Source organism: Coenobita brevimanus, chromosome 97 (assembly GCF_032717465.1).
Source record: "Coenobita brevimanus isolate Jiangsu-jjx chromosome 97, ASM3271746v2, whole genome shotgun sequence".
NCBI classification, from domain to species: domain Eukaryota; kingdom Metazoa; phylum Arthropoda; class Malacostraca; order Decapoda; family Coenobitidae; genus Coenobita; species Coenobita brevimanus.
Window position 1 is genome coordinate 45,068,036 of NC_137050.1, and position 26,889 is coordinate 45,094,924.

General features: G+C 40.3%; 1 protein-coding gene across 1 annotated transcript in view; it reads right to left on the bottom strand.

Annotated features, from left to right (window-relative positions):
- Positions 1 to 26,889, bottom strand: part of LOC145413683 (uncharacterized) — a 131,486-nt gene that overhangs the window by 87,723 nt on the left and 16,874 nt on the right. The window contains exons 6-12 of the mRNA XM_080283338.1: positions 25,461 to 25,580; positions 23,769 to 23,888; positions 16,403 to 16,528; positions 11,522 to 11,758; positions 11,352 to 11,405; positions 10,579 to 10,698; positions 8,792 to 8,917 (exon numbers count right to left, since the gene is read on the bottom strand). Of these exons, the coding sequence (XP_080139464.1) occupies positions 8,792 to 8,917; positions 10,579 to 10,698; positions 11,352 to 11,405; positions 11,522 to 11,758; positions 16,403 to 16,528; positions 23,769 to 23,888; positions 25,461 to 25,580 (903 nt within the window). The remainder of the gene's footprint in view (positions 1 to 8,791; positions 8,918 to 10,578; positions 10,699 to 11,351; positions 11,406 to 11,521; positions 11,759 to 16,402; positions 16,529 to 23,768; positions 23,889 to 25,460; positions 25,581 to 26,889) is intronic.

Sequence of the window (26,889 nt, forward strand, 5' to 3'; positions counted from 1 at the left end):
GAAGGCATCCTGATATTGGTACCTATGAGGAATGCTGTAACGTACCAGGCATGGCGGTTCATTTCCTTCCTTTTTGCTACTGCTAATAATACACTTATTGTTATTGAAGAGGGTCCAGAGGTGCTGGTTGTCTCAGATGACAAGAAATATGTAGCAGAAACGACTGTGGATGAATTTGGGAAATGTAAGGCCTCATTTCTTGATCTCCATGTATGTCCTGCTTTCCATTTTGTCCTCGTACCATTAAAGGTAGAGGAGTGTAAGATGGCCTTGTTGGACACAAATACTTCCTCTGCTCTGCAACGTTGCACCTTCCAACCCATTCACTTGAAGTCAGTTTTCCATGCTCACATTCATGCGAAACAGTACTTTTACTTTCCTGAGACAGAGGACGTAACTGTGACTTGTGCCTCACAGAATCAATTCCTTACAGTAAAGGGGTACAATGTTGCACCTGATTTTTGTGAGTTACACAGTAAAGAGATAGCAGTTCTGCCTAGCAAGCATCATCTAGCTTTGTCAGTGAACTTCTCATCCCAGTTACGACCCTTTTTACCTTCATTCAATGTTACTTCCTTGAATGTGAATAGGCTGTCTCATGTATTAAAGGAGCTTACCTTCCTCTCCCACCTGAACAGGACTGATTTAGAGCCCTATGTACTGTCCTATCTTCCTTCATACCTTTCTCCTTCCTAATTTGGTCCTGGCATTGGTCTTCTACTTATTGTGGTCTTGTCCTGTGTTTGTGGTTTAGGCTACTATTTAATGCGCCAGTTAAGGAACCCACTGAGACCACGTGTCCGTACTCGCGGATTGCAAGTGGATGTTCCTGAATAGTTAGCTACCCTACACTCTGGTTAGGCTACACGGTAGTTAGGACAACAGTGTCGACGAGGACGTCAATGGTGTGGCCGAGCGATGTTCTGGTGTCAACATCTTTTTCCATAAGAAGCTGTAGTATCACACATTTTACATAATAATTTTCAAAGCTGTTTAGTCATAATTAACAGTGTGTAATGAAGTGTGAATGATGAACAACCAAACATCATTTCGCTGTTAGCTGTGGTATAGGAAGAAGGTGGATGGCAGACCACAAGTGCCACCCTGTTTCAATTATAAAATGAAGGTTAGGAGAAGTGAAAAGATATCTGAATTGTGCGTAAGTGTAAAGTCCTGGGGAACCATTTATTATGTTGGTATATGTGAATGTACTTAATACCATTCTATAGAGGTGTATAATGTGCTAGTAGAGTTGTCATTTATCTCTATTTTTTGCATAAGCCCAGAGTATATGTAAATGCTTGGCACCTCAATTTTAGCTGACCTCAGCACCGCGCCCAACTCGGCACGGTGAGCGTACAGCGTCAGAAGAAGTCATATAGTTATCAAGGGAGGTGGTATCGCTCTTACATATCTCTCGGGTCGCAGTTATATTATTGTGTGCCCAATAAAGAGAGATTTAATCTGCTCATTACTGTCACCTTACGCTACCACTTAATGTAACAGACCAGCTTTCACCTTCTAGTGGCAGAGGACCTTTGGTGGAAAGTGTCGGGCAGCGACGGCGAGTGGCTGACATGTACTACAGATAGTGTCGTCGATCTCCAACACGGTGGTCTAGTTATACTATAACAGCAGAACACATAATAGGTAGTCAGCTGTGCTATTCCATATAACGGCTACACAAATTGGTGGATCCGGTGGAATTAGCAGCTAAACTGACACATAAATTTGGTGCTAGCGGTGGCACGATACATATATATATATATATATATATATATATATATATATATATATATATATATATATATATATATATATATATATATATATATATATATATCCATCAATCCATCCATCCATCATCCAGTCTTACACTGCCCCATGGGGAGCGTAGGAGCCCGGGGCTAAGCGAGTTGATCCTGGCATTTAAGATAAGAGTGACCAGCCTCACTCATCCCTGAGTGGCATTACGTGAGCAATAAACCCCAACCATTCCTTGGATATAAACCTTCACCGGCTCAATCCAACTGGAGCACCGTAATTATCCATTAAAACACCAGGCACCATATATATATATATATATATATATATATATATATATATATATATATATATATATATATATATATATATATATAATGTAAGTTTTCATACACTGAAGAACGAGGGTTCGCGCCCAGCCAGGGTAATAAACTTTGGGAGCGTTCTTCAGGCCATGTACTGCATTGACGGGCACAAGAGGTGCTGTGGTTGAACCAGTGTCGCATACTATAAAGTATGCTTGCATCCAGTCGGCTTTGCACCGACCGATGACACTTGGTTCACAGACTACAAGCACATCCAAAGCCACTCTAACACTACAATTAGACTTACGCGCACTTCTCACCCTACATACAATCTCTACCAGACAGCCTAAGCCACTTGGTAGAGATACATTGGCTGTATCGTCCCCACTTCGGTCGGGATAGGCCGGTCCTGCAGTGGACACTCAAACGGCTGATGAGATGAGATATATATATGCAGAGGAGAACAGTAAGGTGTAATAACCAGAATAAATCACTTAGGAAAAGGTGTTCGAGCGCTTCCTAACACACAAGAATACTGCTTTCAGATCCCACATTTTCTGCCTAACAATATCCCTGTCTCATTTTTTATACAAATTTTAATATATATGTTTTTTTGGTTTTATGTCAGTTATTTTTTACGGTTATTTGAAGTTGAAAATCCATTGTAACTTTTTTTTGCTAAGAAGGACAAGGAAAGGAGAGAACAGAGTCTTTTTATATTTCCTGTTCCTCCTGTAGCTTCAAATCTTCATTCAAATTCCACATTTTCTTTGCTCACTTCAAATTCACATCCACATTCACTGATATAGCAGAACATTTTCTTTGCCTGGTAATTCAAATGTCCCGTTTTTTATGGAAGTTTTAATATATATGGTTTTCAGTTTTGTGTCAGTTATTTTTTTGTATTTAATGTCTTTTGTATCAGCTATTTTTTGGTTATTTAAATGCCAGCCTTTTATCTTTTTTTTTTTTTTAATGTCTTTTTTCAAATTTTGATACACCGTATATGGTTTTCATTTTTGTCTTTTTTTTTTTTGGTTATTATTATTATTATTTTTTATTTAAGTGTCCCTTGTACAGTCAGGCCTCCCCTAACACAGGCATTTGCTTCCACACCAACCACACGTTAGGCAAATATCATGTTAGAAGGACTCTTGAAAAACCCTATTTCCTCCCACACCCCTGCTCGAAGTCCAGTTCTCCCCCCCCCCTTGTTTATACCCCCAATTTAAATATCCTAAAAACATTACTATGGTTATCAAAAATACATTATGTCAATAGGACCTTTTTTACTTGTACCATATGTGAGGGATGGAGTGGAGGGATTTAGTTGAGAGGTATATGAGGGAGGGGGGGGTGAGTTAGGGGGAGGGTAGTCAAATGGTGGGTGACAGAGAGACTTGGAGGCGTTTTGTCTGCGGCCACCCTTTGCGGGATTAGGGCGTCGGGCTATAGATAGATAGATAGACCATATGTGAGGAGAAGAGCAGCCACATCGCTGGAGATGAGGTAGAGGGAAGAACACAAGGCAGGCTGAGGAGGATGGTATGGGTAGCAGTGGGCTGAGACGGGAATGTGGGAGATGGGAGGGAGGTAGGGGGGTCCTGATTGGTTGGGTGGCTGTGAGAGCGAGGTTGGTGGGGATAATGTGGGTAGGAGTGGGCCGAGAGGGGAATGTGGGAGACGGGAGGGAGGTAGGGGGGTCCTGATTGGCTGGGTGGCTGGGAGAGCGTGAAAGACGAAGCGTGATTGGTGGGCGATGATGTCAGGTATTTTGAGGCTGCGCGACTCACACTGCGTCACAGCCTGCCCGGTTCAAATTTCTGCATTACGCCAACAGTGCATGTGTTAGAATGTTTATTTCCCTCCGTAAGATCGTGCTGCATTAGAGCAATATCGCGCTACAGCAAACCGTGTCGGGGGAGGACTGGCTGTAACGGTCATTTTTTATTGTTATTTAGATATTCCATTTTTATACTGGATTAAATATATAGTTCTCAGAAACCATTTACAACGCTGGGTGGTAACCGTATAACCAAACCATATGTGCTCCCTACGTATCAACAAGTGGGTTGGTGGAGGGTTAGTGCCCCTCCCTGTAAAACAAATAACTCAGAGTCAAATGGCCACCCCGTGTGGGATTATGGCGTCTGGCAACAGATATATATATATATATATATATATATATATATATATATATATATATATATATATATATATATATATGTAGTGGTAGGGTAGGTGGTGGAGACCATCATCCACTCACTTGATGTAGTACTGCCTACTCCTTCCTTAGTCTTTATCATTCTTTTTCTGTGCCTGCCATCCTCTCTTCTTATTTCTCCCATCTTTCCTGTCACTTCTTATTGCTTTTCTTTCCTTTACAGAGGCTTTACATTGAGTGACAAGCCAAATGGTTTCCTGTAAGCCAAGAAATCATTTACAACGCTGGGTGGTAACCATATAACCAAACCATACGTGCTCCCTACGTGTCAACAAGTGGGTTGGTGGAGGGTTAGTGCCCCTCTCCGTAAAACAAGTAACTCAAAGTCAAACGGCCACCCCTTACGGGATTATGATGTCTGGCAATAGACAGATAGATACTGTATATATATATATATATATATATATATATATATATATATATATATATATATATATATATATATATATATATATATATATATATATAGATAGATAGATAGATATATATATATATATATATATATATATATATAAACACACACACACACGAGTACATAGTGTATATAAAGGTGTTGAAAAAAGATGCAAGAAACTGATAAAGATATTAGTAAAACATTACAATATTTGGAGATTCAAGGGAAAAAAGGTATAGGAAGAAAAGATGGGGGAGATTCAAGGAAACCTTAACCTTTGTTGTACCAGTAACTGACAGGGTGATCAGGAAATAGGCAAGGCGTGAACAAAGCTGACTAACACTCTCCGGACTCCGGTAAGTGACTCGCAGCTGGATACAATCGTCTGTCGCTAGTTGGATAGAATACTTGAGTTGAAAAGATCACTGATACAAGCTCCTATGGGTTACTCTCAGCCGGTTAAATAGTCTGGTTATCTGTAACAGAATACTTATGCTATCCCGACCACGACAGGGTTAACGTGATGCGAGAATTAGTTGTCAAGATGTGTAGAAATAGCTCAAGGATAGGGAAAACTGCTAAGGCCAATATGAACACACTGACAAGCACATACTAATAGAATGAAAAGGATGTGCAACCATTTCAGTCCAGTGACTTATTTGTAAACTTATTTCTGTAACATCCAGGCGATTTTATTAAAAACGGATGGTATTTCTTGTTGTGAAGGGATTAATAAGAGCAGTACCGAATCACCCTAGTTCGAAAAGTTTCTCCAAACCTCAAGAGGATCGTCTGGTGGTGCGTATAGAATAAGACTTGAAAAGAAAAAAAAAGTCACTGAAGTTAAGGGGTTAACGACATGGAGAAATGATTAAAAAGTGAGAAAAACGGACATACGGAAGAAATGGGCAGGTTACAGAAAAAAAAAAAAAAAAAAAACGCTTTAATCGACCGCTTCCCCGAGTTGTGCCGGCTTGGTCAGGAAGAAAATCCATCAGCTTGCAAAACCGTCATATGATGAAAGCTTCTCTGTAATCCATACTGACTTCAGAGATGCACGTTGCAGTTGATAGTGATGCTTTTCCTCTACCTCTCTTGTTCAACGTTTCTGGGAGGTACCGAAAAGGAGAATTATTATTGACCTCTGTCATTAGATTATTATTCAGTGAGCATCTTTGTTCTCAGAAGGGGTATTTTGGCTAAATCTCTCGCAAGGCTTTTCTGTTTCTTCATCGTCGAAATGAAAATCAGAACAACAGCTGATGTTTGCCCTCTATTATGCTTCATGATCTAATTAACAAATAGTTTACCCATCGCACAACTGAGAAGGCTTCAGGTTCTTTTAGGCCCTTTACATCCATTCCTGCTCTGTCATATCAGCTCCGATCCATTCAGGCCACGTAAGGTATATCATTAGGTCAAACCAGACTTCCTTAGGTCAGTCTAGGCCCTTTTAAGCCCAGTAATGGTTGCGTAGATCAGTTTTTCCATGGATATTCAATTTGGTCACTTCAAATTCCGTTGGGTCCATTTAGGTCTCATGCAGTCCATTCAGTGACAGGTGATAACGACCATCATCCACTCATTTGATGTAGTGCTGTTTGATTCTTCCTTAATCTTTATCACTTTTTTCTGTGTCTGCCCTCCTCTCTTCCTTAATCTCATTTATATCCTATCATTCTTCGTTACTTTGTTACTCTTTTTTCCATTTCAAGTGGCTCTACATTGAATGACAAGCCTAATGCTTTTCTGTAACCCAGGAAAATACATACAAAGCGAGGTAGTAACCACATGGCCAAATAACGGGGTGATATGGAGCCTACAATGGCACCCTATTAATCGAGTGGAGGCGCAGATGTGGCATCCATCCACGAACCAAATCTCCACACTCTGCCTCGCGCCTCGCCACAGCCACAGGGAAACATCCGCTCATTGCACGGAACCGCCATGCCTTCGGTTGATGGGTCTGCTCAGCCGGCAAACTAGTGTTACCAAACATCAGTACAGTACGGACCTTTCTACTCAGATCAGTAAAGGATCAGTTGTGTCGATTCAGGACATATCAGGCTCCTTCACAACCGTTTCGGGCTCCTGGCCTTTGGTTCCTTCTCCCTTGCGTTAAAAAAAACAAAATCAGGTCAGTTCAGGTCAGTGCAGGGCCATTCAGGGTCAGTTACGCAAAGCTTGGCGTGATCGAGTGTCAATTAAAGTTTGTACAGACACTTCACGTCCGTTTCGGTCCAGTCAAGTCAGTTTTAGTTTACGGCCATACAGATCAGCTTAGGGTTTGTTGGGTCCATTTAACTTCAGGCACGCCCAATTACGCCCATCCAGCCATATACAGTAGGTCCGTATGGATCTTGTACAACCATTTAGCTTCATCCAAACCTTTCCGGAACGGTTGAAGGTTAAATTTACATTCATTTAGATCAGTTCAGTTCCAACTACTTCCATAAGGCTAATCACATCTACAGTAGTTGAGTCCAGTCAGATCAGTTCATGCCCAGTCAGGTCAGTTCACGGTTAGTTATATCAGTACAAGTCCAAATAAGTCTTTTCATACAGCTTTGTGTTGACTTTTTCAAGTGAAAAGGTAACTGAAGGCTGAAACCAACATATCCTTTTAGGAAATGCCGTTCTAAGCGGAATAAACTCATCTAGTGGTAGAATTAATAAAATGAAAAGTATGTCATCGCAGTGAAGGGGTTAATAGAAATTCAGATCCACTGATTGACAATATAAGTTAGTTCTGCTTCATTCTAATTATTTTGCGTTCTTTCAGTCATGTTCAGACGTAAGTTAATTCAGGTCCTTGTCAGTCAGTTTAGATCAAATCAAGTCCTTTCAAGTGCCTTATAGACATGCACAGCTATTCAGGAAGATTAAGAAATAGATAAGGCTTGGGAAAGACAGACAAAATACTACTTCTAAGAACCATAATGCACACCGAATAATAATCTAATGACAGAGGTCGAAAAATAATTCTTATCTCCAGTACCTCCCACAAACGCTGAACAAGAGAGGTAGAGGAAACGCATCACTATTAGCTCTGATCTGGATTTTTTTTCTTTTAATAATAGAACAGAGGACGGAAAAACAAAGAATATAAAAAATAATCCATACTACAGATTACTAGTGTCCTCCATTCATTGAAAAAAAAAAAAATCTGTAACAGTTGGACTTGAACAGCTGTAAGTTGAAATTTAGGGGGAAACAACTCTGGGGAAGCGAATTCCAAAGAGATTTCTGATAGGCAGAAATTTTGCAATATGCCAGTGTGACATTCCAGTCATGAGCGCTACCAGATGCCCATGTAACCTAGGGGAAAGGATGGAGAGGTGGCACAAAGGATGCAACTTCGTCTGAGCATTTGCCATAAAAGTATCTGTAAAATCATTTAAGGGAGGCAACATTTTTTCTTACCTGTAGGGGAGGTAGTTTATTTGTAATAGCAGGGGTATTAATAATTCTAACAGTTTTGTTCTGAATTTTGTCTAGCTGCTTTTGTGCAACCTCCTCACATCTACTCCACAAGGGTGAGGAATATTCCAGCTGAGAGCTAAAGTCAGTCTGGATTACAGAGAAACTTTCATCATATGTGAAAACTCTAAAGAATACGAAAAATTAATGATGCAGAGGAAAGAGGAAAGCAAGACAGAAAGTAATCAATTGTAAAATGCAGTACTTTAAAAATGGCAGAGATAATTATGATTATTCTCCTCTCACATTCGTCACACAGACTCTAAACAGAAGAAGAAGAAAATATTAAAATCTGTAAGTAGTAACGGCTACTGTACAACATCAGTGTGAAAAAGAAGCTTACTTACACTTTCGACAATCATGGATTACATGTACGTGGCCATTTCACCTAATAAATGGCGACCCCTTTCATTAATGTTATTGCTACTCCCACAATAAACATAGTCAGGCCAAGGCAAGGCTTCCTGGTGTATCAGCTGCCACATCTTGGCTACACACTGTGGCTGTCTAGGTTTCTGCCATACTGTGCATATTTTTTTTCTTTTCTGAGCTATAGTAGGTCACAGGCATCTGAAATGCTGCATATATCGTAAGAAATTAGGCTGATGTGTCCCGTCCACCTACTAGTGTGGTGTTGCAATCCTTTTCGTCAGTGCCGTCAAAGCAGTCCACATCTCCATCACACAGCCATCTCATGTGCACACACTCGTCGCCTGAAGAACACCTCAGGTATGATCTCTCACACGATACCTGGAGGCAATCAAGAGAAAGCAGTCATTTACCGATATTACTAAAAATACGGTTCGCTTCACAGTGCCGTGAATACTGAATGAAATGCATACACGTATTGAAACCACGTTTATCGTGAAAACACAGCATTTTCTGCTCAGTTCAGTCCTCTTTAATAACAACAGATTCCAGATTGGATAAAAAATACGGTATCCTAAATATAAAATCACTCAGAAATCGACACTGGTGTATCATTACAGCTTTACTTACTTTTCAGTGCACAAGAAATATATTTATGTAAACAAGAAATTAATAATTTCTCTCAGAAACCATCATAATTATCATTATTTCTGCCATCGCTTTAAAGTGTTCTCCATACTTATATGTGTTAGCCGTGTTACCAGGTCTTTGAGCTGTTCTGTCTCTTACTAAACCCTGAAGCCTAAGAACATCTCTCAACTTCTCGTCCCATTTTTCTCGGACAGCCTCTCCTTCCTTTTTCAACCCAGATTCATACTCAAGCACCTAGTCACAGAGCAGTCCCTCTTCCCTCAATTTCGTTGCCCACTCTTACGTAATGCCTCGTTGATAGTTTGGTAAATCAGTTATGGACAACATTTTCCTCAGTGACACATAGCACAACCTTGATTTATCGTTTCATTGAGGTCCTACTTCTGGTTATCCTCGACTGCCTCTGTTTCACGCCATGTATTTTGGAGCATGTTTCTTACGAAAACGTGCAAAGCTTAACCTATATATAAATCAGAATTGGGTCCCTATTAATGTCGAGAGAAGTAACAGGTTACTAATTTTTCAGTCATATCCCCGTGTGGTATGAGCTTATGTACTGTCACATCACTGTTAATTTGGCTGAGATAACAGGATTATATATTCAATACACGCAAAAGAGATATCCCAATAATGTAGCCCTTCATAAAAAAGTCATTTGGTTCGTAAAACAAGCAGTACATCTATAATCAGCAACATCATGAAATATTACCATGCTGCCACTTAACCTCTTGTGTAGTCATTGGTTACATTATTTATAAAGCCACGTTCTCATTTCAGCCCGCTCACCCACACCACCGACAAACACTTTCATGTTTTCAGCGTCGACTTTCTTGGAATATTACTATCTTCCTTACGGCATATTTACGCACTCTCTCCTCCAAACTATCTGCTATAAGTGAGAGAATGAACATGCAGGATTTCCGGGAGAAGTCGCCCTTGTATCCGCATGACAAGGACTCAAAAAACATAATTAAAAAGTGAGGTTAAATCGCTCAACAATAAACCGAATTAAAAAAAAAAAAAAAAAAAAAATCCCCATTGAAAAAACAAAGTCAGTAACATTATCTATTTAAAGTTTCTAAATAATCAATTTTTGATAATGGATACATGATGCAGTTATAGGTTTACAAAAATATGAGCTCTCTCTGATAAAGGAATGAGATCATAGTTGACTGACTGAATGATCAGTAAATCACAAAAGTCGCCATTACAAATATGTTAATGAGTGAAAAAAAAAAAAGATTAATAATTCATTTGTTGAGCTCTGTAGAGAAATTCTTTTAGTTATATTGAATGTCGATAATATTATTTAAATTGTAGCAGCTGACAAAAACAATGAGTTTCGTTAATGTGTTTGGTTATTTGTTTTCAGTCCCATCATCAATACTCACCCTGTGACAGTTGACTTCATCGCTGTGATCGTAACAGTCGTCGTCACCGTCACACCGGAACAACGCCTCGATACATTGGTCTCCCGAGGCACACATGAATTCGTCCTCTGCGCAGTCATCCTGAAAACAGTACTGGGATGTAATTTCTCATCCACCAATGTTTAGCATATTGTAACTTCCTCATAATTTTACCTGATTCTTCCACATTATTACATTTTCTGAACAGCGTAAAAATACACTATACCCTAATGTTGACGGTAAATTGTTACATGACTTCATAATTAAATACACGACCACAAAACCACGTATCAAATAATCTGTCGTAACTCTAATCCATCTTTAGCTTCTCCCGTCTATGATTATCCTAATCTAATGGCTACGAACTTACAGAATACAAAAAGCTTTGCACATCGGAAAGGTTTAAGGTACCTTGTGATTCCGCTGTGGGTCAACAGCGATAATATTATAGAGGACTGTACGTATGCAACAGTAGTAAGTTTTAATCCTGATTTACATCTCAAGCACAAATACATGGATAGTGTGCACGGATTTAAATTCCGGTACTGTGCTGCTTAGCTGAGGCTCGCCTTTCACATCATGAGAGTGCATGAAGCCGAATATAAAAGAAATACATAAACAGCACGGCTCACATTGCCTGAAGTGAAAACCAATTTTTTGCTAAGTTACAAAATGATGTAAAAGTTGTCCATGCTGCTTTAGTTCTTTGTTATTCCTGCATCACATGAAAGAAGTACGATAAAGCCCGCACTAACCTTAACACCAGTTATCTCCGTGACGATGACTTTGGGCGGTTTCGTGGCAGTAGACTGTGAAGGAGCATGAGTTACAGAATTTTATTAAAATATATCTACACAGTTTGAGCTCTTCTTATACGAGTAATTACAGCATCACACGAAAGAACAACGGTAAGCATCCTACATACCCTATTTACCCCAGGTATCTCCGTGACGATAGCCTCGGGTGGCGTAGTGGAAGATGGCTGGGAAGGAGAATCAGTGGGTGGTGGCAGGTCTGGTAAGGTGATACTACACACCGACTCGTCACTGCCGTCCTCACAGTCTGTCATCCCATTGCACACTTCATCCAGAGGCACACACTGAGACCCCGATATACACGGGAACTCTTCGTCTGCGCACTCGATCTGTGTGTTGAATAACGTCTAAACCCCAGGAAAAATGCTGTGCTTAAACCTTGGAAATATAATATACCTAACCCCAGTAAAGCAAATAATGTGCTAAAGCCCAGGAAATAATTCAGGACCCGGCAAAAGTAATGTACATAATCTACAGGAAAAATAATGTACTTAACCCCAGGGAAAATAATGTACTTAGCCTCAGGAAAAGTACTAAGCTCCCAAGAAAAAAAAATGTGCACTTAACCCCATCAGCCGTAGGACGTCTTCTCATGTTGTTGCAATTAACATCAAATTCTTACTGAATTTATGGACATCCTGCTCGAAATGAAGGAAATAGTATCCCATAATCATAAAATATATCGTATGGAGGTACTAATATGAAGCAGGAGGTGGATGTCTATTAATGGTTGTTCGCTTCATTTATACAAGCCCCAGCATGCTTGTATCTCGCCGCCGCGGTCACCTAATGACGACTCGCCACTCTGCTCGATCTCCACCAGCCTCTCTGCTTAGTCTTTAAACCCTGAAGTTACTCTCTATGACCTCGCCCCAAGTCTTTTTCGGTCTACTTCTCGCAACTTTGCCCTCAACTTTGACACCTCTCACTCTCCGCACCCAGTTGTTATCTTCCATCTTCCCCACTTAAACAAATCCATCTCTACCGCTTCTCATCACAACACTAATACGTGTCTCATCCTCCCTCTCAACTCTTCATTCGCACATTTAACCCACAGGGGATGTTATGCAAGGACGCACTACACACCTATTATTCTTATCTCAGTACTGTACGTTTGAGCCCACGAATACCCTCCGTTATTGCCCAAGTCTCACTACTGCACAGCATTACACTCCTCACACATGAGATATACAAAGACCTCTTAGTGCTGAGAGAGAGCTTTCTCAATGACAGGAGGGGAACAACTTTAAATTTTTTCAATCCATTCATTACCCTTGCTACCGAGGTAGCTCCCGCCCCACCTTCAGCACACATCATATTTACTAGATAACAAAACTTCTCCACGCACATAAGAGTCTCCAGCAAGATTAATTCTTTCCCCCTTCTATGTATCCATGTACCCTCCTTTACATACCGCACACTAAAATTAAGATTACTCTGTAGCCTGTCTGTAATATCACTACGTCTTTTATATACCCACCTATCAGAAACACTGCATACAACCGAGATACTTCGCACATCCTTGTGGTAAAATCATGTGCTGCATTGGCAGTGCCACCACCTGCCCCAGATGTCATCATTATTGTCTTAAACAAGTTTACGCTGAAACCTGTATATTTCACTCCATCTCTGCACCTCCTAAAATTATCTCTCCTCTGCTACCCTCTCACTCTCCATGATCAATACCAAATCATCAGGATACAACACCTTCCCTAGGAGTCCAGTTCTGAAGTTACATGTGAGAGCTTCAAGCATCAAGATAAACATTAAGGGGTTTAAATTGATCCATGATGCACACCAACGTTCAAATATAATTCATCCTTCAGACCTCCGTTCATTCTCACCCGTGCGCGTACAAGCTCGTACACTGTCATAACTAACCAACTAAATAAAATACTCGAGATGAAGCAAACATGAAACTCTCAATTTCCTCTGACCCACCTCCATCCAAATAGAATAATCTTGTATTTGTCCACATGAAATACCTGAACTGACACAAACATGAGGAGGGCTAAAAGTAAAAGAATAGTGACTGTTAGGGCCAGTGCTATTGTAGTGAAGGCTGAGTGTATTCAAGGAAACTGGCTGTCGACGAGCTTATGAAACTATCACATTAGCGTGACACGAAAGAAATAGACACATACAATCTAGATCACAGAAATTATGAGCTGATGAAAGAAAAGGTCGTTCATGAATTTAGGTTTCCATCATCATCCCCATATTAAATCTAAATATTAAAGTCTAACAGTGTATCTGTGTGTCTGTCTGTGCACCTGTTCGTTTCTTTCACGAGAACGGTAATAGATATCAACCTAATTCTTTCTACATTGGGTCAGGGTAAGTCCAGGGAGTGTCAGCAAGAGACCAAACAAAAACTTTGGCGATCGCACGCGACGTGACGGCGAGATTTTGTCGGTAATCGTGACACGCACAAATATACTGAATCCATTTTTTCGACATTTTGGTCAGAACTGGCCATTGTGGGCTCAATACCTGTATGGAAACAAAGACATTGGTATTTGCACTCATTTTATGATGGAAAGGCTTATGTTAATACAGCAAACTTTTGCTGGCACGCACTAGTAGCGTTATATAGCTTTTCTCAACCGTCAAGGCTGTGCTTTTGATACTATTATTTCACTGGGAATGATTTATTATAGTGGTACCAAGTGCACATGGATGAAGTAAAACCATAAGAGAATACTGTCAAAATAAACATCAATCCAGAACGTGAGAATAATTCTAACCGAAATTTACAGCACTGGAAATGGACATGATGAAAATCAAGCATAGTCATGACTACATTTTGGGGGTTACTCTGGGTTAACAAGGTGGCCGACTCCGTCCCCATCACAAGGCCTCGACTTTGGTCTGATTTGTTAGTAGGGTTGGCAAGAACGTCTCCGGAAGTCGTATGATCTCAGGATGATTTCCGTCCAATGTCTGAGAGGAGTGAATTCCACTAATTGTCATTAGAATGACAGAAAAGAAAAACTTCTTGCATATTCTCTGAGTGTCATAGAGAGGAGTTAATTTTGGCGATAGGGGATAAGAACTGGGAAATTCCTTGTCATCATCATCATCATCATCATCATCATCATCATCATCATCATCATCATCACCATCATCATCATCATCAACCGGAGACAGTTCTGTTTATGAAAAAGGCCTCTGTCATTATTTTTCACTCTGATCTAATGGCTGTTTGCATGTTCGGTCCAGTTCCACAATATCGTTCTCTCTCTGTGTCTTCCTCTCATTCTGTATTTGGGTTGGCACTCGGTTATCCTAGTTGTCCACTGCAAGCTGCTCTACGAAAGATGTGCCCAACCTATATTTATTCCTGCTTCTTAACTTTTGTGCTTATAACCTCCACTTTCGTTTGTTCTTTTGTCCAAGGATCTGTGTGTGTGTGTGTGTGTGTGTGTGTGTGTGTGTGTGTGTGTGTGTGTGTGTGTGAAACCAAACAAAATCCGTGTTATTCCTCTCTGGGCACACGTGAGTTTACATTTTAAAGATTTTATTAGATTCCAGTTTTCCGATATGCAAAATCAAACAGAGGAGACCCTGACTTCCAGCAAATTTGTTTATTAATTGACTTTGTTCATTAAAAATCCTTCATACCATTCTTGTTCTTCACTCGATATCATTGTCATAAAATTATTGCATTCTTTCTCACCCCCCTCCCCTGTTCTAAGTAACGTTATGCATGTTCTTCAACAGCTTCCAGTTCTTCTTCTTCTCTTGTTATGTAAAGGAACCGAAAATGTCTGCTGAACATAACCTTTATTTTGTCATACTTATCTGCGACAATATTTTTCAAAGCAATTATCCTATCTTGCAGCTCTTCCTGTAACTCACTGAAAAGAACAGCGATGTCTGTAAAACGATGGCTGCTCAATTGCTCACCACTAAGTTTAATTCCTTTCTGTCCCAGTATAAATGTTTAAAAATATTCTTTAGGCATGTCGTGAATAACTTGGTGAAATTCTGCCGCTTTGTCCAACACGTTTCTTTACTCTTTACCTTTGGATATACTTATGGAATTTGATGGTTGCAGTGTCATCTGCATATGTGTTTCTCATCTCTTGTTTCAACTAATCAAGTGATATTCATTATACATAATGCCACGTGCAGAAGTAAGTCCAAATTTATCTGTTACTGGGTTAATAACTTGAACATGGGCCGGCTTGATCTCCTGTCTGGCTTTCATCTATTGTCGGACCAACTCAGTTTGCTTGGACTTTGTGAAAAGACTGTACAGTATACAACAGGGAGATTTCCCCCCCCCTGTTTTTGTTAATAAATGCTCTTTTTGTGAAGCTATGTAATATAAGAAACTTTGTATGGACTAAGTGTAAGAACTTTGCAACCAGTTTGCAGAGAGAGAGAGAGAGAGAGAGAGAGAGAGCAGGGGACTTCTTGGACAAGGGAACAAATTAGAGTTTATAAGTTTAATAGTGAAGAAATAGGAATAATAACAGGCAGGGCACGTCTTTCATGGGACAGAAAACAATTGGACACATAAGATAACTAAGTGCCAACGCAGATATAGAATGAGGAGAACACGCAGAGAGAGAACAGTATGGAGAGATGAAATTTGTAGTTTTGTTGGGAGTGGATGGATTATGCTAACAGCCAACAGAGAGAGAGAGAGAGAGAGAGAGCACCAGCTGCCGTGAGACTGTATTTTTATTCTTTGGCAAACACACTAAAAATACCAGTTATACATGCGGGCGATATGATACTATCAATATCTTCAACGTATTCTAGAACCGCCTTCACAGTTTCTACTTCTATCTCATTTTTCAGTTCCTAATAAACCTATCCTGCATTACATCTCTGTCGTGTAGAACATGAGGATCTGATTTCAAAGATGCCACTGGAGAAATAAAGCAACATGCAATACTAGATTTTATTTGCAGGACACTGAGTAGCTGCAACAGCTAACTCGGAATTTAATAAACAAGGAAGTCCTTCAATAATCTGACCTCTGTGACGTTGCAGCCCTTCTCGTCACTACCGTCGAAGCAGTCCTTCTCTCCGTCACACTTCCATAGCTCACGGATGCACTTGTCGCCTGATGCACACTTGAAGTACGATTTACTGCACACTACCTGTAATTAAAAGTCTTTGATAAATATACACCTAATTGCGTGCTGCCATGCTAGGGGTCCTGACGGCAAAGTGTCATACGTTCCTTGTGTGTACAGCGGATTCTTTATTATGCGATGATTTCAGATTTTGCAGCCACTCTGTTAGGCTATGTTAACCGTTCCCCAGGAAACATTAAGCTGGAAATACTTCCTTGGGCATATAAAGGTTTAAGTTGCATTTCTTGTTTTTCGTTACTTACCTACAGTATTTCCTCACCCGCTGAACTTCCCCACCTACCTCCTCGTTTACCTACATACCTGCCTCCCTGCCTACCTACGCATCTACCTGCCTCCCTACCTATATTCTTGCCTACGTCCTTACTTACCTTCCTGCCCAATTACCTACCAGCTTACCCACCTGACTCTCTATGTGCCTCTCTTCCTACCTACCTCCATTTACCTATATCTACATCTACTTCCCTGCATACCTCTATCTCTGCTTACCTACCAACCTGCCTACCTACCTCCCTACCCAAATCCCCATCTATCTACGTGCTGACTAGCATACCTCCCTGGCTACCTAACTACCTTCCATTCCACCTACCTCCCTGCCTCCCTGCCGCTGAAGACAGCCGGCATAGAACTCAAACTAAATAATGTGGAAGTAGCTTGTGGAGACAAAATTTAGTATGCTAGTGATGCAGTATTGCTGGCAAAAATGACAGTAGCCTACAGAAACTGGGGAACGAATATGAATGGATAAATTTTCAAAAGAAGAAAATGAAGGTAATAGTAACTAAAAGCAAAATAATGGAGCTTGCAAGGATGTAGGTAGCACATTTTTATCCTCCACCTGACGAAGAGGAGGATATTGTTATCACTGGGATGCACAAGATACTGTAGGTGGCGTAGAGATTTTAGTTTCTGGAGCAAATCTCAGAAAGTACTAACAATAGAGTCATGAAATTTCGCATAGCTATGTATCTTATAGTGAACTGGTGCCTTTTGATAGGTAGAATTGTGTGTCTTAAGTGATTTCCTTGAAAATAATGAAAATGTAAAAAAAAAAAAGTTTTCTGAGAGATTCCAGTGCGACCTGCTGTCTCTGTGTTATACAAAGGGGAGGGAGGAAGGTGAGGGCCGTTATGCGCTTGGTTAGGTGTGCAGGGAGGTGTGGGGTATGTGCTTGGTTAGATGGAGGGTTGCAACAGCGTAGCATTGCCTGTGTTTTGTATACAATATACAGTGGGCCTGAGAAGTCTGATACATTTTTGCAGTAGCGTGAACAAATTAGGGATGGAAACTCTACCTTAAAAAAAGGAGGGGAAGGGGGGTGAAGGATGCTATACAGTTCGCCGGTTACTACTCGATCTACGCGACCACGATGTCCAACTTTGTAACTAGCAGGGTAGAAGGGCAGGAGCTCTAGCTCCTTTGAACTTAACCTCTGCATGGTCTTGTGTGTAAGCTTGACAAAATGGAGTATGTGGCTGTAGGCATAATATAACACAATACTATATGTAACTGCTGTATATAGCTATAGGTAACAATATGCAGAACAGGTAGTTAGGCCTATGTCTGACTCCTCCAGGAAGACAAACGTCTACCTTATGAGACGTTAGAGGGCGAGCAAATTTCCCATATATTATTATGACGATTATCCTAAACTTCGCTTACGTGAATTTCAAGAAATACACACAAAAGTAAAGAAACAGTTAGCAATGTCCAAGGAAGAAATGACAGAATCATTTAAAAAGATGGCAAAAGAATCAAATATCAGCGTAGGTGATATTGTCTATAGCCTCATTCACACTAGAAATAACAAACTGTCACTTAAATTTGAGGGCCCATACAGGGTAATCAAGAGAAGAGACAATAAGGTAGTGATTAAGTCACTCTCACGTGACGAAGAAAAAGAAACACATATTGATCACTTAAAAAAGGTCTCAAGAAATTTAGCTTGCAACTATAAAACACCAGAAACGATCTAAAACCCTAGTACACATGGAGAAAATAAGCCCGATGCAATCAACACATATCGGAAAAAATTGCGGTCGCATACCAAACAGACATACATAGATGCAACCAATACAGCTCTCACCATAACAAGGCATTTACATGACTTAAGAATCGATTTAGACTCCATTGATAGGTAATAGAATTAAACAGGCCAAGATATCTGTATTCATCATCATCACTATCATCAACCTTAGCATAACTTGCTAACAAAAGTGGATTAGATCTCTAATACAGTTGTTCTTTCGGTAGGTAAAGATGAGGCGAATAATTCCATGGATCATGTTCCTGTTGATATCAAGAGGATCACCTCACTTACACCCTCAACATGTAGTCCGACAGGGGTGCCTGATAATCCCAACAGCCTCAACAGCAATTACGCAGGACATAATCAGTACCAAAGTCAGTTTGGACATACTGCAAGACATACCAATAATGGTACAGAAGATATCAGGACCACTTAAAACTCTGGAAGCGGTATTAAAACACCCTTCTTCACATGATCACCCCACACAGGAAGTAGCTGAATTAATTAAATTAACTGACTGGAAGCTAGAACAAGCTAAGCACGTGGTGATCACCATGATCCAGGATATCCCATCAGCTGGGAGTAACACACTGGAGACAAGAAACGACATCACACATACACGTAACAGACACTGTTTGTTCGACCTATGTGAAGCAATTTTAGGCAACATTTTTGGACTAGCTACAGAAAATGATCTAGAGGAAATAACAAATATAACAAAATAGTGCAAATTCTCTCATACCAGCATAAGTTAGCTGATACTCAGAACACCTTAATGCTGACGATTGTAAAGAACCTAAGGAAGGCAGAAGCATCAACTCTAGGAATTGTGGAGAAAGTAAATGCACTAGAAGGTAGCAATACACTATTCCAACACCTCTCTGTGATCATAGAACATATTGATGTAATAATACTGCAGTTAGACAATACTAGAGCTCAGTATCAGGCCTTCATGAAAGGAATAATGCTAATGCTGGTAACGGAAGGATCATTATTAATTTACTACCCATTCACAACCTCCGGCAAATAATTAATCAAGGCATACATAAGCATGATTTGAAACCTTTGTTTGAGGAAAGAAATTTGATGTTATATTATCCATATTTGGATGCAACACTCACAACAACATCAATTATAGTTCATGTACCATTCGTAATGGATGATTTTTTCACAGTCTATCAAATATACCCTTTTCCTTCGGAGAAAGATGACTCATTAGTCACCATCAACATCAAAACACAAGTCATCATAGTCTCCAAGAAACAGGACGCCGTCACATTCACTAGTGAAACAACAATTGAACACAAATGTCGCACATCATTACATGCATTTCACCTTTGTCCTGCGTACATCTTCATGTGTCAGCCAGCTAAGACAGTCCCTTGTGAAATGGCCATCATAAAAGATCATGACATCCCTCATCATTGCAACTTCACATTTGCTCCAGATAAACTCATCCATCATCAACGCATTGGTCACTCACAGTTCTTCTATTTCACTCAAAATACATCAGTTTTTGTGACTTGCCCAGACACACCTCCAGCCCATACATCAGCATCTGGTTTATACATCTCACCAGATTACTGTGCAGCCCTGACACCTACATTATCCACCATGCCCGCTAAAAACCATTATGTCATTCTCAACAACAGACACAAATATTTCCAGCCACTGCCTAGGATGAACTTAAATATAAGTGCACACATTAAGTTGACTTCACCCAAATATGAAACCACGCAAATGATAAATCAGACAATACAACCTTGGGAAGAATACAGTAGGATTATGTTTAACCCAAATTATGTATACAGCCCAGCTCCAGTCATCTTTGTAATTTTCTCCATCATACTTACTGTATTAATTTTGGCCATGCACAGAATGCAAGCGAGGATTACTAACCTGGAATCAGTGTTTAAGAACTGTTCTGTACAAGTGAGACAAAACTGTGTAAATATCGTAAATATTGTATATATATTTTACATAAAATAACAAAATATGGGTTACACATAATATAGGCATACTTTAATTATACTATCATATCTCATTTATATATATATATATATATATATATATATATATATATATATATATATATATATATATATATATATAAAGTCCTTCTCATATACAGTATATTGTATAATTGGCTACAGTAGATTTGCCATTGTATTATTTTTCTATTACTATTATTATACATGTACAATTTTATAACTACATTATCCCAATTATGTAAATTTACAATATTATGTATTTCACGTGATACCTTAAAAATTGTAACAGTATGCATTAATATGTTCTAACAATATTTACTGCCGTGGTACGCCAGTTTCGCGTGACCGAGCGATATGTAGGCATAATATAACACAATACTATATGTAACTATTGTATATAGCTATAGATAACAATATGTAGAACAGGTAGTTATGTCTGAGTCCTCCAGGAAGAGTTAGAGAACACATCCTCTTGTCTAGACGAACCAGGAATGTCAATTCACATAATGTATATCAACAGCCCTTATTGTCCCAGACAGTCAAGAATTTTTAGCCATACGATGTATCTCAAACTTCCTCGTAGGCAAGACGAACAAGAATTTCATGACGTATCCAAACACGTGGAGTAACCAGCCCTAGCCAGTTAGTCCACGTGATAGGAAATTTACCATACATATCCTCCCCACGCTCTATATAATGTCGGAAAGATTCCCTTCAGATCAGAAGGGGGTTAGAGAGAGAAAGGGGAGAGAAGGGCTGGTGAAAAGGTCCGACGTTATTATCACGCTCTACTAAACTGTAGCTCATCTTTTTTTATAACTCTGTGCAATAAACTTGTAACCCAAGAGTTCTGCAACTCACCTCGTTGACACTACGTCTCACTACTTAATTCTGGCTGAGCTTAACGATCCATAAACATGTGCACTATCTCACTACAAGTACCTAAAACCACGCTATCGAAATTGGTGGACAGATAACCTTCTCTGCTTAATTACACCCCTCGGCTACGTCTACTTACGTGGCGAACTCGACAGTCGTGTAAAGGGTAGGAAGGTCGGTCTCCATCCATCCATCCATCATCTAATCCAATGTTGCCCCATAAGGAGCGTAGGAGCCCGGGGCTAGGAAAGTTGGTCCTGGCATTTGAGATGAGAGTGACCAGCCTCACTCATCCCTGAGTGGCATTAATTGAGCAATAAACCCCAACCATCCCTTGGATATAAACCCTCACCGGCTCAATCCAATTGGAGCACCTTTATTACCCACTAAACCACCAGGAGCCAAAATTTGGTTATATGGTTACCACCCAGCGTAGTAAATGGTTTCCTGGTGTACAGGAAACCATTTGGCTTGTCACTCAGTGTAGAGTCACCCACAGGCAGAAGGAAGAGGAAAGAATGAAGGAAAGAAAGATACAAGAGGGTGGATGGAATGAAGGATGGAGGAGAGGAAAGGGCAGACACCCGAAAGCAGCACTATATCAAGTGAGTGGATGGTGAGCGCCCCCACCTCAAGGTGAGGAAAGCCCTACAAGAAAGTCTTCTGCTTCCGTCTCTCTCGTGTGCGAGTGAAACTTGGCCGTACATATTACATTCTTTAAACACTAGCTGTAGGTATATGTAGGACTGATAGTAGAGGCAACAGAGCAGTTAAAGAGAACTTTCCTCTGGAAAAACGGACTCAAGGAATGGAATGTGGTCTCACTGAGTGAATAAAGAGTCATACATGAAATGGTATGGACATGATCAATGAATGCACTTCACAGGATGGCACAGAAAGTACTGAAAAGTAATACTGAGGGTCACATTTGGAGAGGACTACTGTACACTGTGCGGCAGAAGGAAAGGCACAGTACAAAAGTGAAAGAGACTGAACACGAAAAGGAGTGGCAGTAAAATAACTGAAGAAGAAAGTACCCTGGAGATGGTTGTCATAGTCATTCCTTCACGGGGGATTTCAAGCAAGGAACAAAGACAGTGAAGACGACGACGACGACGACGACGACGATGATGATGATGATGATGATGATTATAGTAATGATATAGATGGAAAACCTTGGATAAGCTAAGATTATAACAGCTGCCTCAAGCCGTCCGTCATTGAATAAAGAGAAGTTCTAATGACTCAATAAACGGCTTAACCCTTTGAATCTGGTGACAGCTATACAGCTTGTTCTTGCTTCTTACAGACGATTTTATTCAGCTTAAGACAGCATCTTTGAAGTGATGGAGTTAATGAAGAGTGTTTCTAACCCTTGTAATTCGAAAAAGTCTAACCTAAACTAAATAAAATCGTGAATGGCAGGAAATGTGAAAAAAAAAGAAAAAAAGAAAACAGAAACTGGATTCACTAGCTTAAGGAAGTTACAACAGTGCTGAGGATCACGTTACTGGTCATTGTCCAGTCACTAATCTGGGGTTTACCCGAGTGAAGACACTACATCTGACCGTGTGAAGTTCTGTTCTGGGGGAATCATCCGCATGAATGTTGATCTTAGCTGCAAGTTATCTATTGACATCTGTGCGTTGACTCATCTGCAACCCTATTTAGGGCATAGTTCACCAGCGATGATAAGGGTTAACCCACTTGGAGTTACAAGGAGCCGAATGCAAGTATTGAGGATCTCTTCCATAGACTGCTGCAGCCTACCCAGTTGAATAATGTGGTGTGACCACTCTCTCAAAGAGATTATAGGAAAGAATTATTATTCTCATGTTAGATAGGTTTAGTGAAGGAAAAAAGGTGTGGCTGCTGGGATATGTCAAGAGTGGCTAGAGGTTGCAGAGCACTTCCCGCTTGACCCGGTCTCCTCTAAGTCCCTCTCATAGTGTGGTGCCATAATGTAAGAAGTACTCCAAGATATCGAGGAGTAGATTAAAAATTTGTATTTAACTTGTACATAGCAGCCTAGTAATGCAGCTGTTCCCATTCAGTAGTCTATTAGATCAAGTCTTGTTGGGTAGATTTTTAAGTGATTATAATCAGGTTAGAAATGTCCTGCAGTGCACCGGTTTGTTATATCAATGAACCTAATTCTGTAATGTGTTGTGCAGAGATTTTGTAAGTAAAGTAAAGATTATTTAAGTGTCATTGCCTTTTATTTGACTCTCAGAGTCAGAAATCTCCGTGCACGGTCTGTAATAGTCATAACAAGAAGTTTCCTTTTGCCCAGTTTAGTGTATCAGTTGGAGAATCTGGTCGAGTGAAAACAAGATAAGGAACTCACATCGACGCAGCGGACCTCGTCGGATGAGTCAGGGCAGTCGTCGTCGCCATCACAACGCCAGGTGATGGGAATGCAGCGCCCACCTGATACACACTGGAACTCCTCAGCATCGCATTCAATCTGTGAACACCAACATAAAATCAATATATGCCAACTATGTAAAGTGACAAGCCGTGAAGGAAAAGATAAATGCCCAATGCATATTTGGGAAGTATCGGTAATAGTGAAAAAAATTACAGTCAATTTGAGAGTAGGGGCTGAGGCTAGGCTTATGTAGTCCAAAACAATTAAGGGTAAAAAGCCGATGTACGCTACTGGTATCGTTTTACATAATTATGGAAAAACCTTCAGCCACGTCAAGGAACTGAACCATGGCATGTAGACTACAGTAAGTTCTGGTCCGAGAACTCTGCCACCAGATCACCAAGTGTTCATTAAGGAAGTGCTATTGGCAAAATACTGTATGAGAATATGTCTTTTCATTTGTATAAATCATGCTGCCTGTAAAATCTTACCTATTTCAGTGTGGAAAGTACATTACTAGAAAGAATTATAATACCTGTCAGTAGCAAAAATAAAATAGCAAACCTGTCAATGTAGTGAAGGGGTTACTAACGATGTATTTTGTCTTTTTTTTATAATATCCTGTTCAGTTGCAGCTTATACCGAACCGAACTCCACCCACCCTAATAGATGACCTTCGGCTTACGTAGCTCAACCGCTTGTTTTTCGTCCTGCTTGGTGTCTGGCCACCCTCCTCACCAGCCTAGACCAGTGGGGCTGCCGGTTTAGTCGCCGACTATCCGACCATGTTACAGGTAGTACTGGATTACTTATTACCGGCAGACATTACCTAACGATATTATTCAGCTTTGGAGGGACCTTTCAAACTGGGTACGGTTAGATGTAGCTTTCAATAACCCCTTTGCTACATAAGGTCTCCCTCAGTCTGAGTGAAATTGTCTACAGGTAGCAAGAATAAACTAATAAAGTGCTTCACTGGATTCCAGGTGTGTCGTGGGAAGAGGGATTGTCAATGAGCAGGTGCAGGAATGACAAAAAGTCAGTTTTCTGGGCTATGCCTCACAGTTTGTTGTGCCAAGGAAGGAATGGGCAATAGGCGAATGATAAAGATTAAATATAAAATTCCCCTGAAATAATAAGCTTCATAATTTCCATATCAAAAGATCCATGGGCAATGGGAAACAATTACGAGAGTGAAGTAGAAGCAAGATCCATGGACAGTAAGAGAACTAAGAGTAAAGTAAAGGCATGTTCATGGACAATAGTAAGAAATATGACAGTAAGTAAAAAGGTCCATGGGCAGTAGGAAGGACAATGGGAGTATAATAAAATGAAGGTTTATAAGCAACAGGAAAAAATATGAGTGCAAAGTAAAGGGTTGGTCCATGGGTAATATGAAGAACTATAAGAGCAAAGTAAAGGAAGGTTCAGGGGCAACAGGAAGAATTATGACAGTAAAGTAAAAACAAAGTTAATAGGCAGAGGGAAGAACTATGAAAACAAAGTAAAGGCACGATCCATGGGCAGAAAGAAAGACCATGGGCAATAGGAAGAACTGCAAGACCAGCTTAAAAAGGAAGGTCCGTGGGCAACAGGAAGAAAAACGAGAGCAAAGTGAGGGGAAAATCCATACGAAACAGGAAACAATAACAAGAGCAAGGTAGTCACCATAGTGCAGTTGGCTTCGTCGCTGCCGTCGTGACAGTCTTGTTCACCGTCGCACCGCCAGTTTTTGCTGATACACTGCTCTCCATTGGCACAACGGAACTGGTTAATATGACACAATGCCTGCGGAAGGAAAGGTTACTGATTCATTATTGTACTGTATCTTGAAATCTCCATTCCTGTTCTGTTTTCTTCCTCTTCTCTCCCCATCTCTGTCTGTCTGTCTGTCTGTCTCTCATGCAAGAAAAGCTTTACTTTAACCCCGATTACGACATCTTTATATTTTTGCTTCTTCCAAACGATTTTGTTCAGCTGAATATTGACTTTTCAAATTAGACGGGTTTTATATAACTTTCATTAACTCCTTCAGTATCTAGGGTGCCCTCCCAGGCTAAATTAATTGTTTGGCAGCAGCAAAGATAAAGAACAAATGACACCTTTTGCTGAAATGGCTAGGCAATGCATTAAGCGCACCCGTTACTGTCAGCTTACCTTCCTCGTCCTTCATACCATCTCTCTAACTGTACTTACCATATATTTAACTTTCTCTTTATCACTGATCCGCTTAACCTTGCAACATAGTGTCAATGCCTTTCTCGGATATCACGATCAGGCTACTCGTTCCCTCATTCAGTTTAGGCTTCGTCGCTCACACACTTCCAAATTCACTAAAGCATTATGCGAAACTTTCCTTCCTCATCTGGAGTCATTACTACATCCTCTTTACATATATTCAAGAGAGTAATTATATTCATACTCCCAATCTTTCACTTCCAAGGTAAACTCTTTGCCAATTTTAGATGTGGGACCACCTCTGGAAGTGGCTCTGCCCTCCTGTCTCTCACTAACGATTCTTTGACGCGAGGTGCTTCATTCCCGTAGACTTTAGTGATTAATGTAGCCACACCACACCATATCACCCTTTCACACCACACCACACAAAATCACCTTCCCACACCTACCACACCAAGGGCGCTAACCGAAGGGCCTTGAAGTTCTTGTATCTAGTAATTTTGCATTTGTTCCTCTCTCTTCCTTTCCCAGTGAATGCCTGGCCGATCTGGGTAACCACTTTGTTGTCAGACTCATACTTCAATGATTTCCTCATCTTTTTTTTTTTTTTTTTTTTTTCCAATTTTACCTACCGGTACCATTCTAGAAAGATGAGAAAATGTGTTAGGGTGGGGATACATGATTTGGGACGTTAGGGTGAAAGACGTCCAACTAGAAGCGTAAAATTATGTTATGTTGGGTAAGAAACGGTTATACAAATATACATAGATTCAAATAGGAAGTACGCGCCTTAGACTGGCTAGCTTCAGTTAAGGAAAGGTTAGGGTTATACTGATTATGCTGAACGAAATAGGGTTTCGTTGGGTTAGGTTTGGTTAGGCTGAGAAGGGATGAGTTAGACTGATGCAGATGTGAGTAG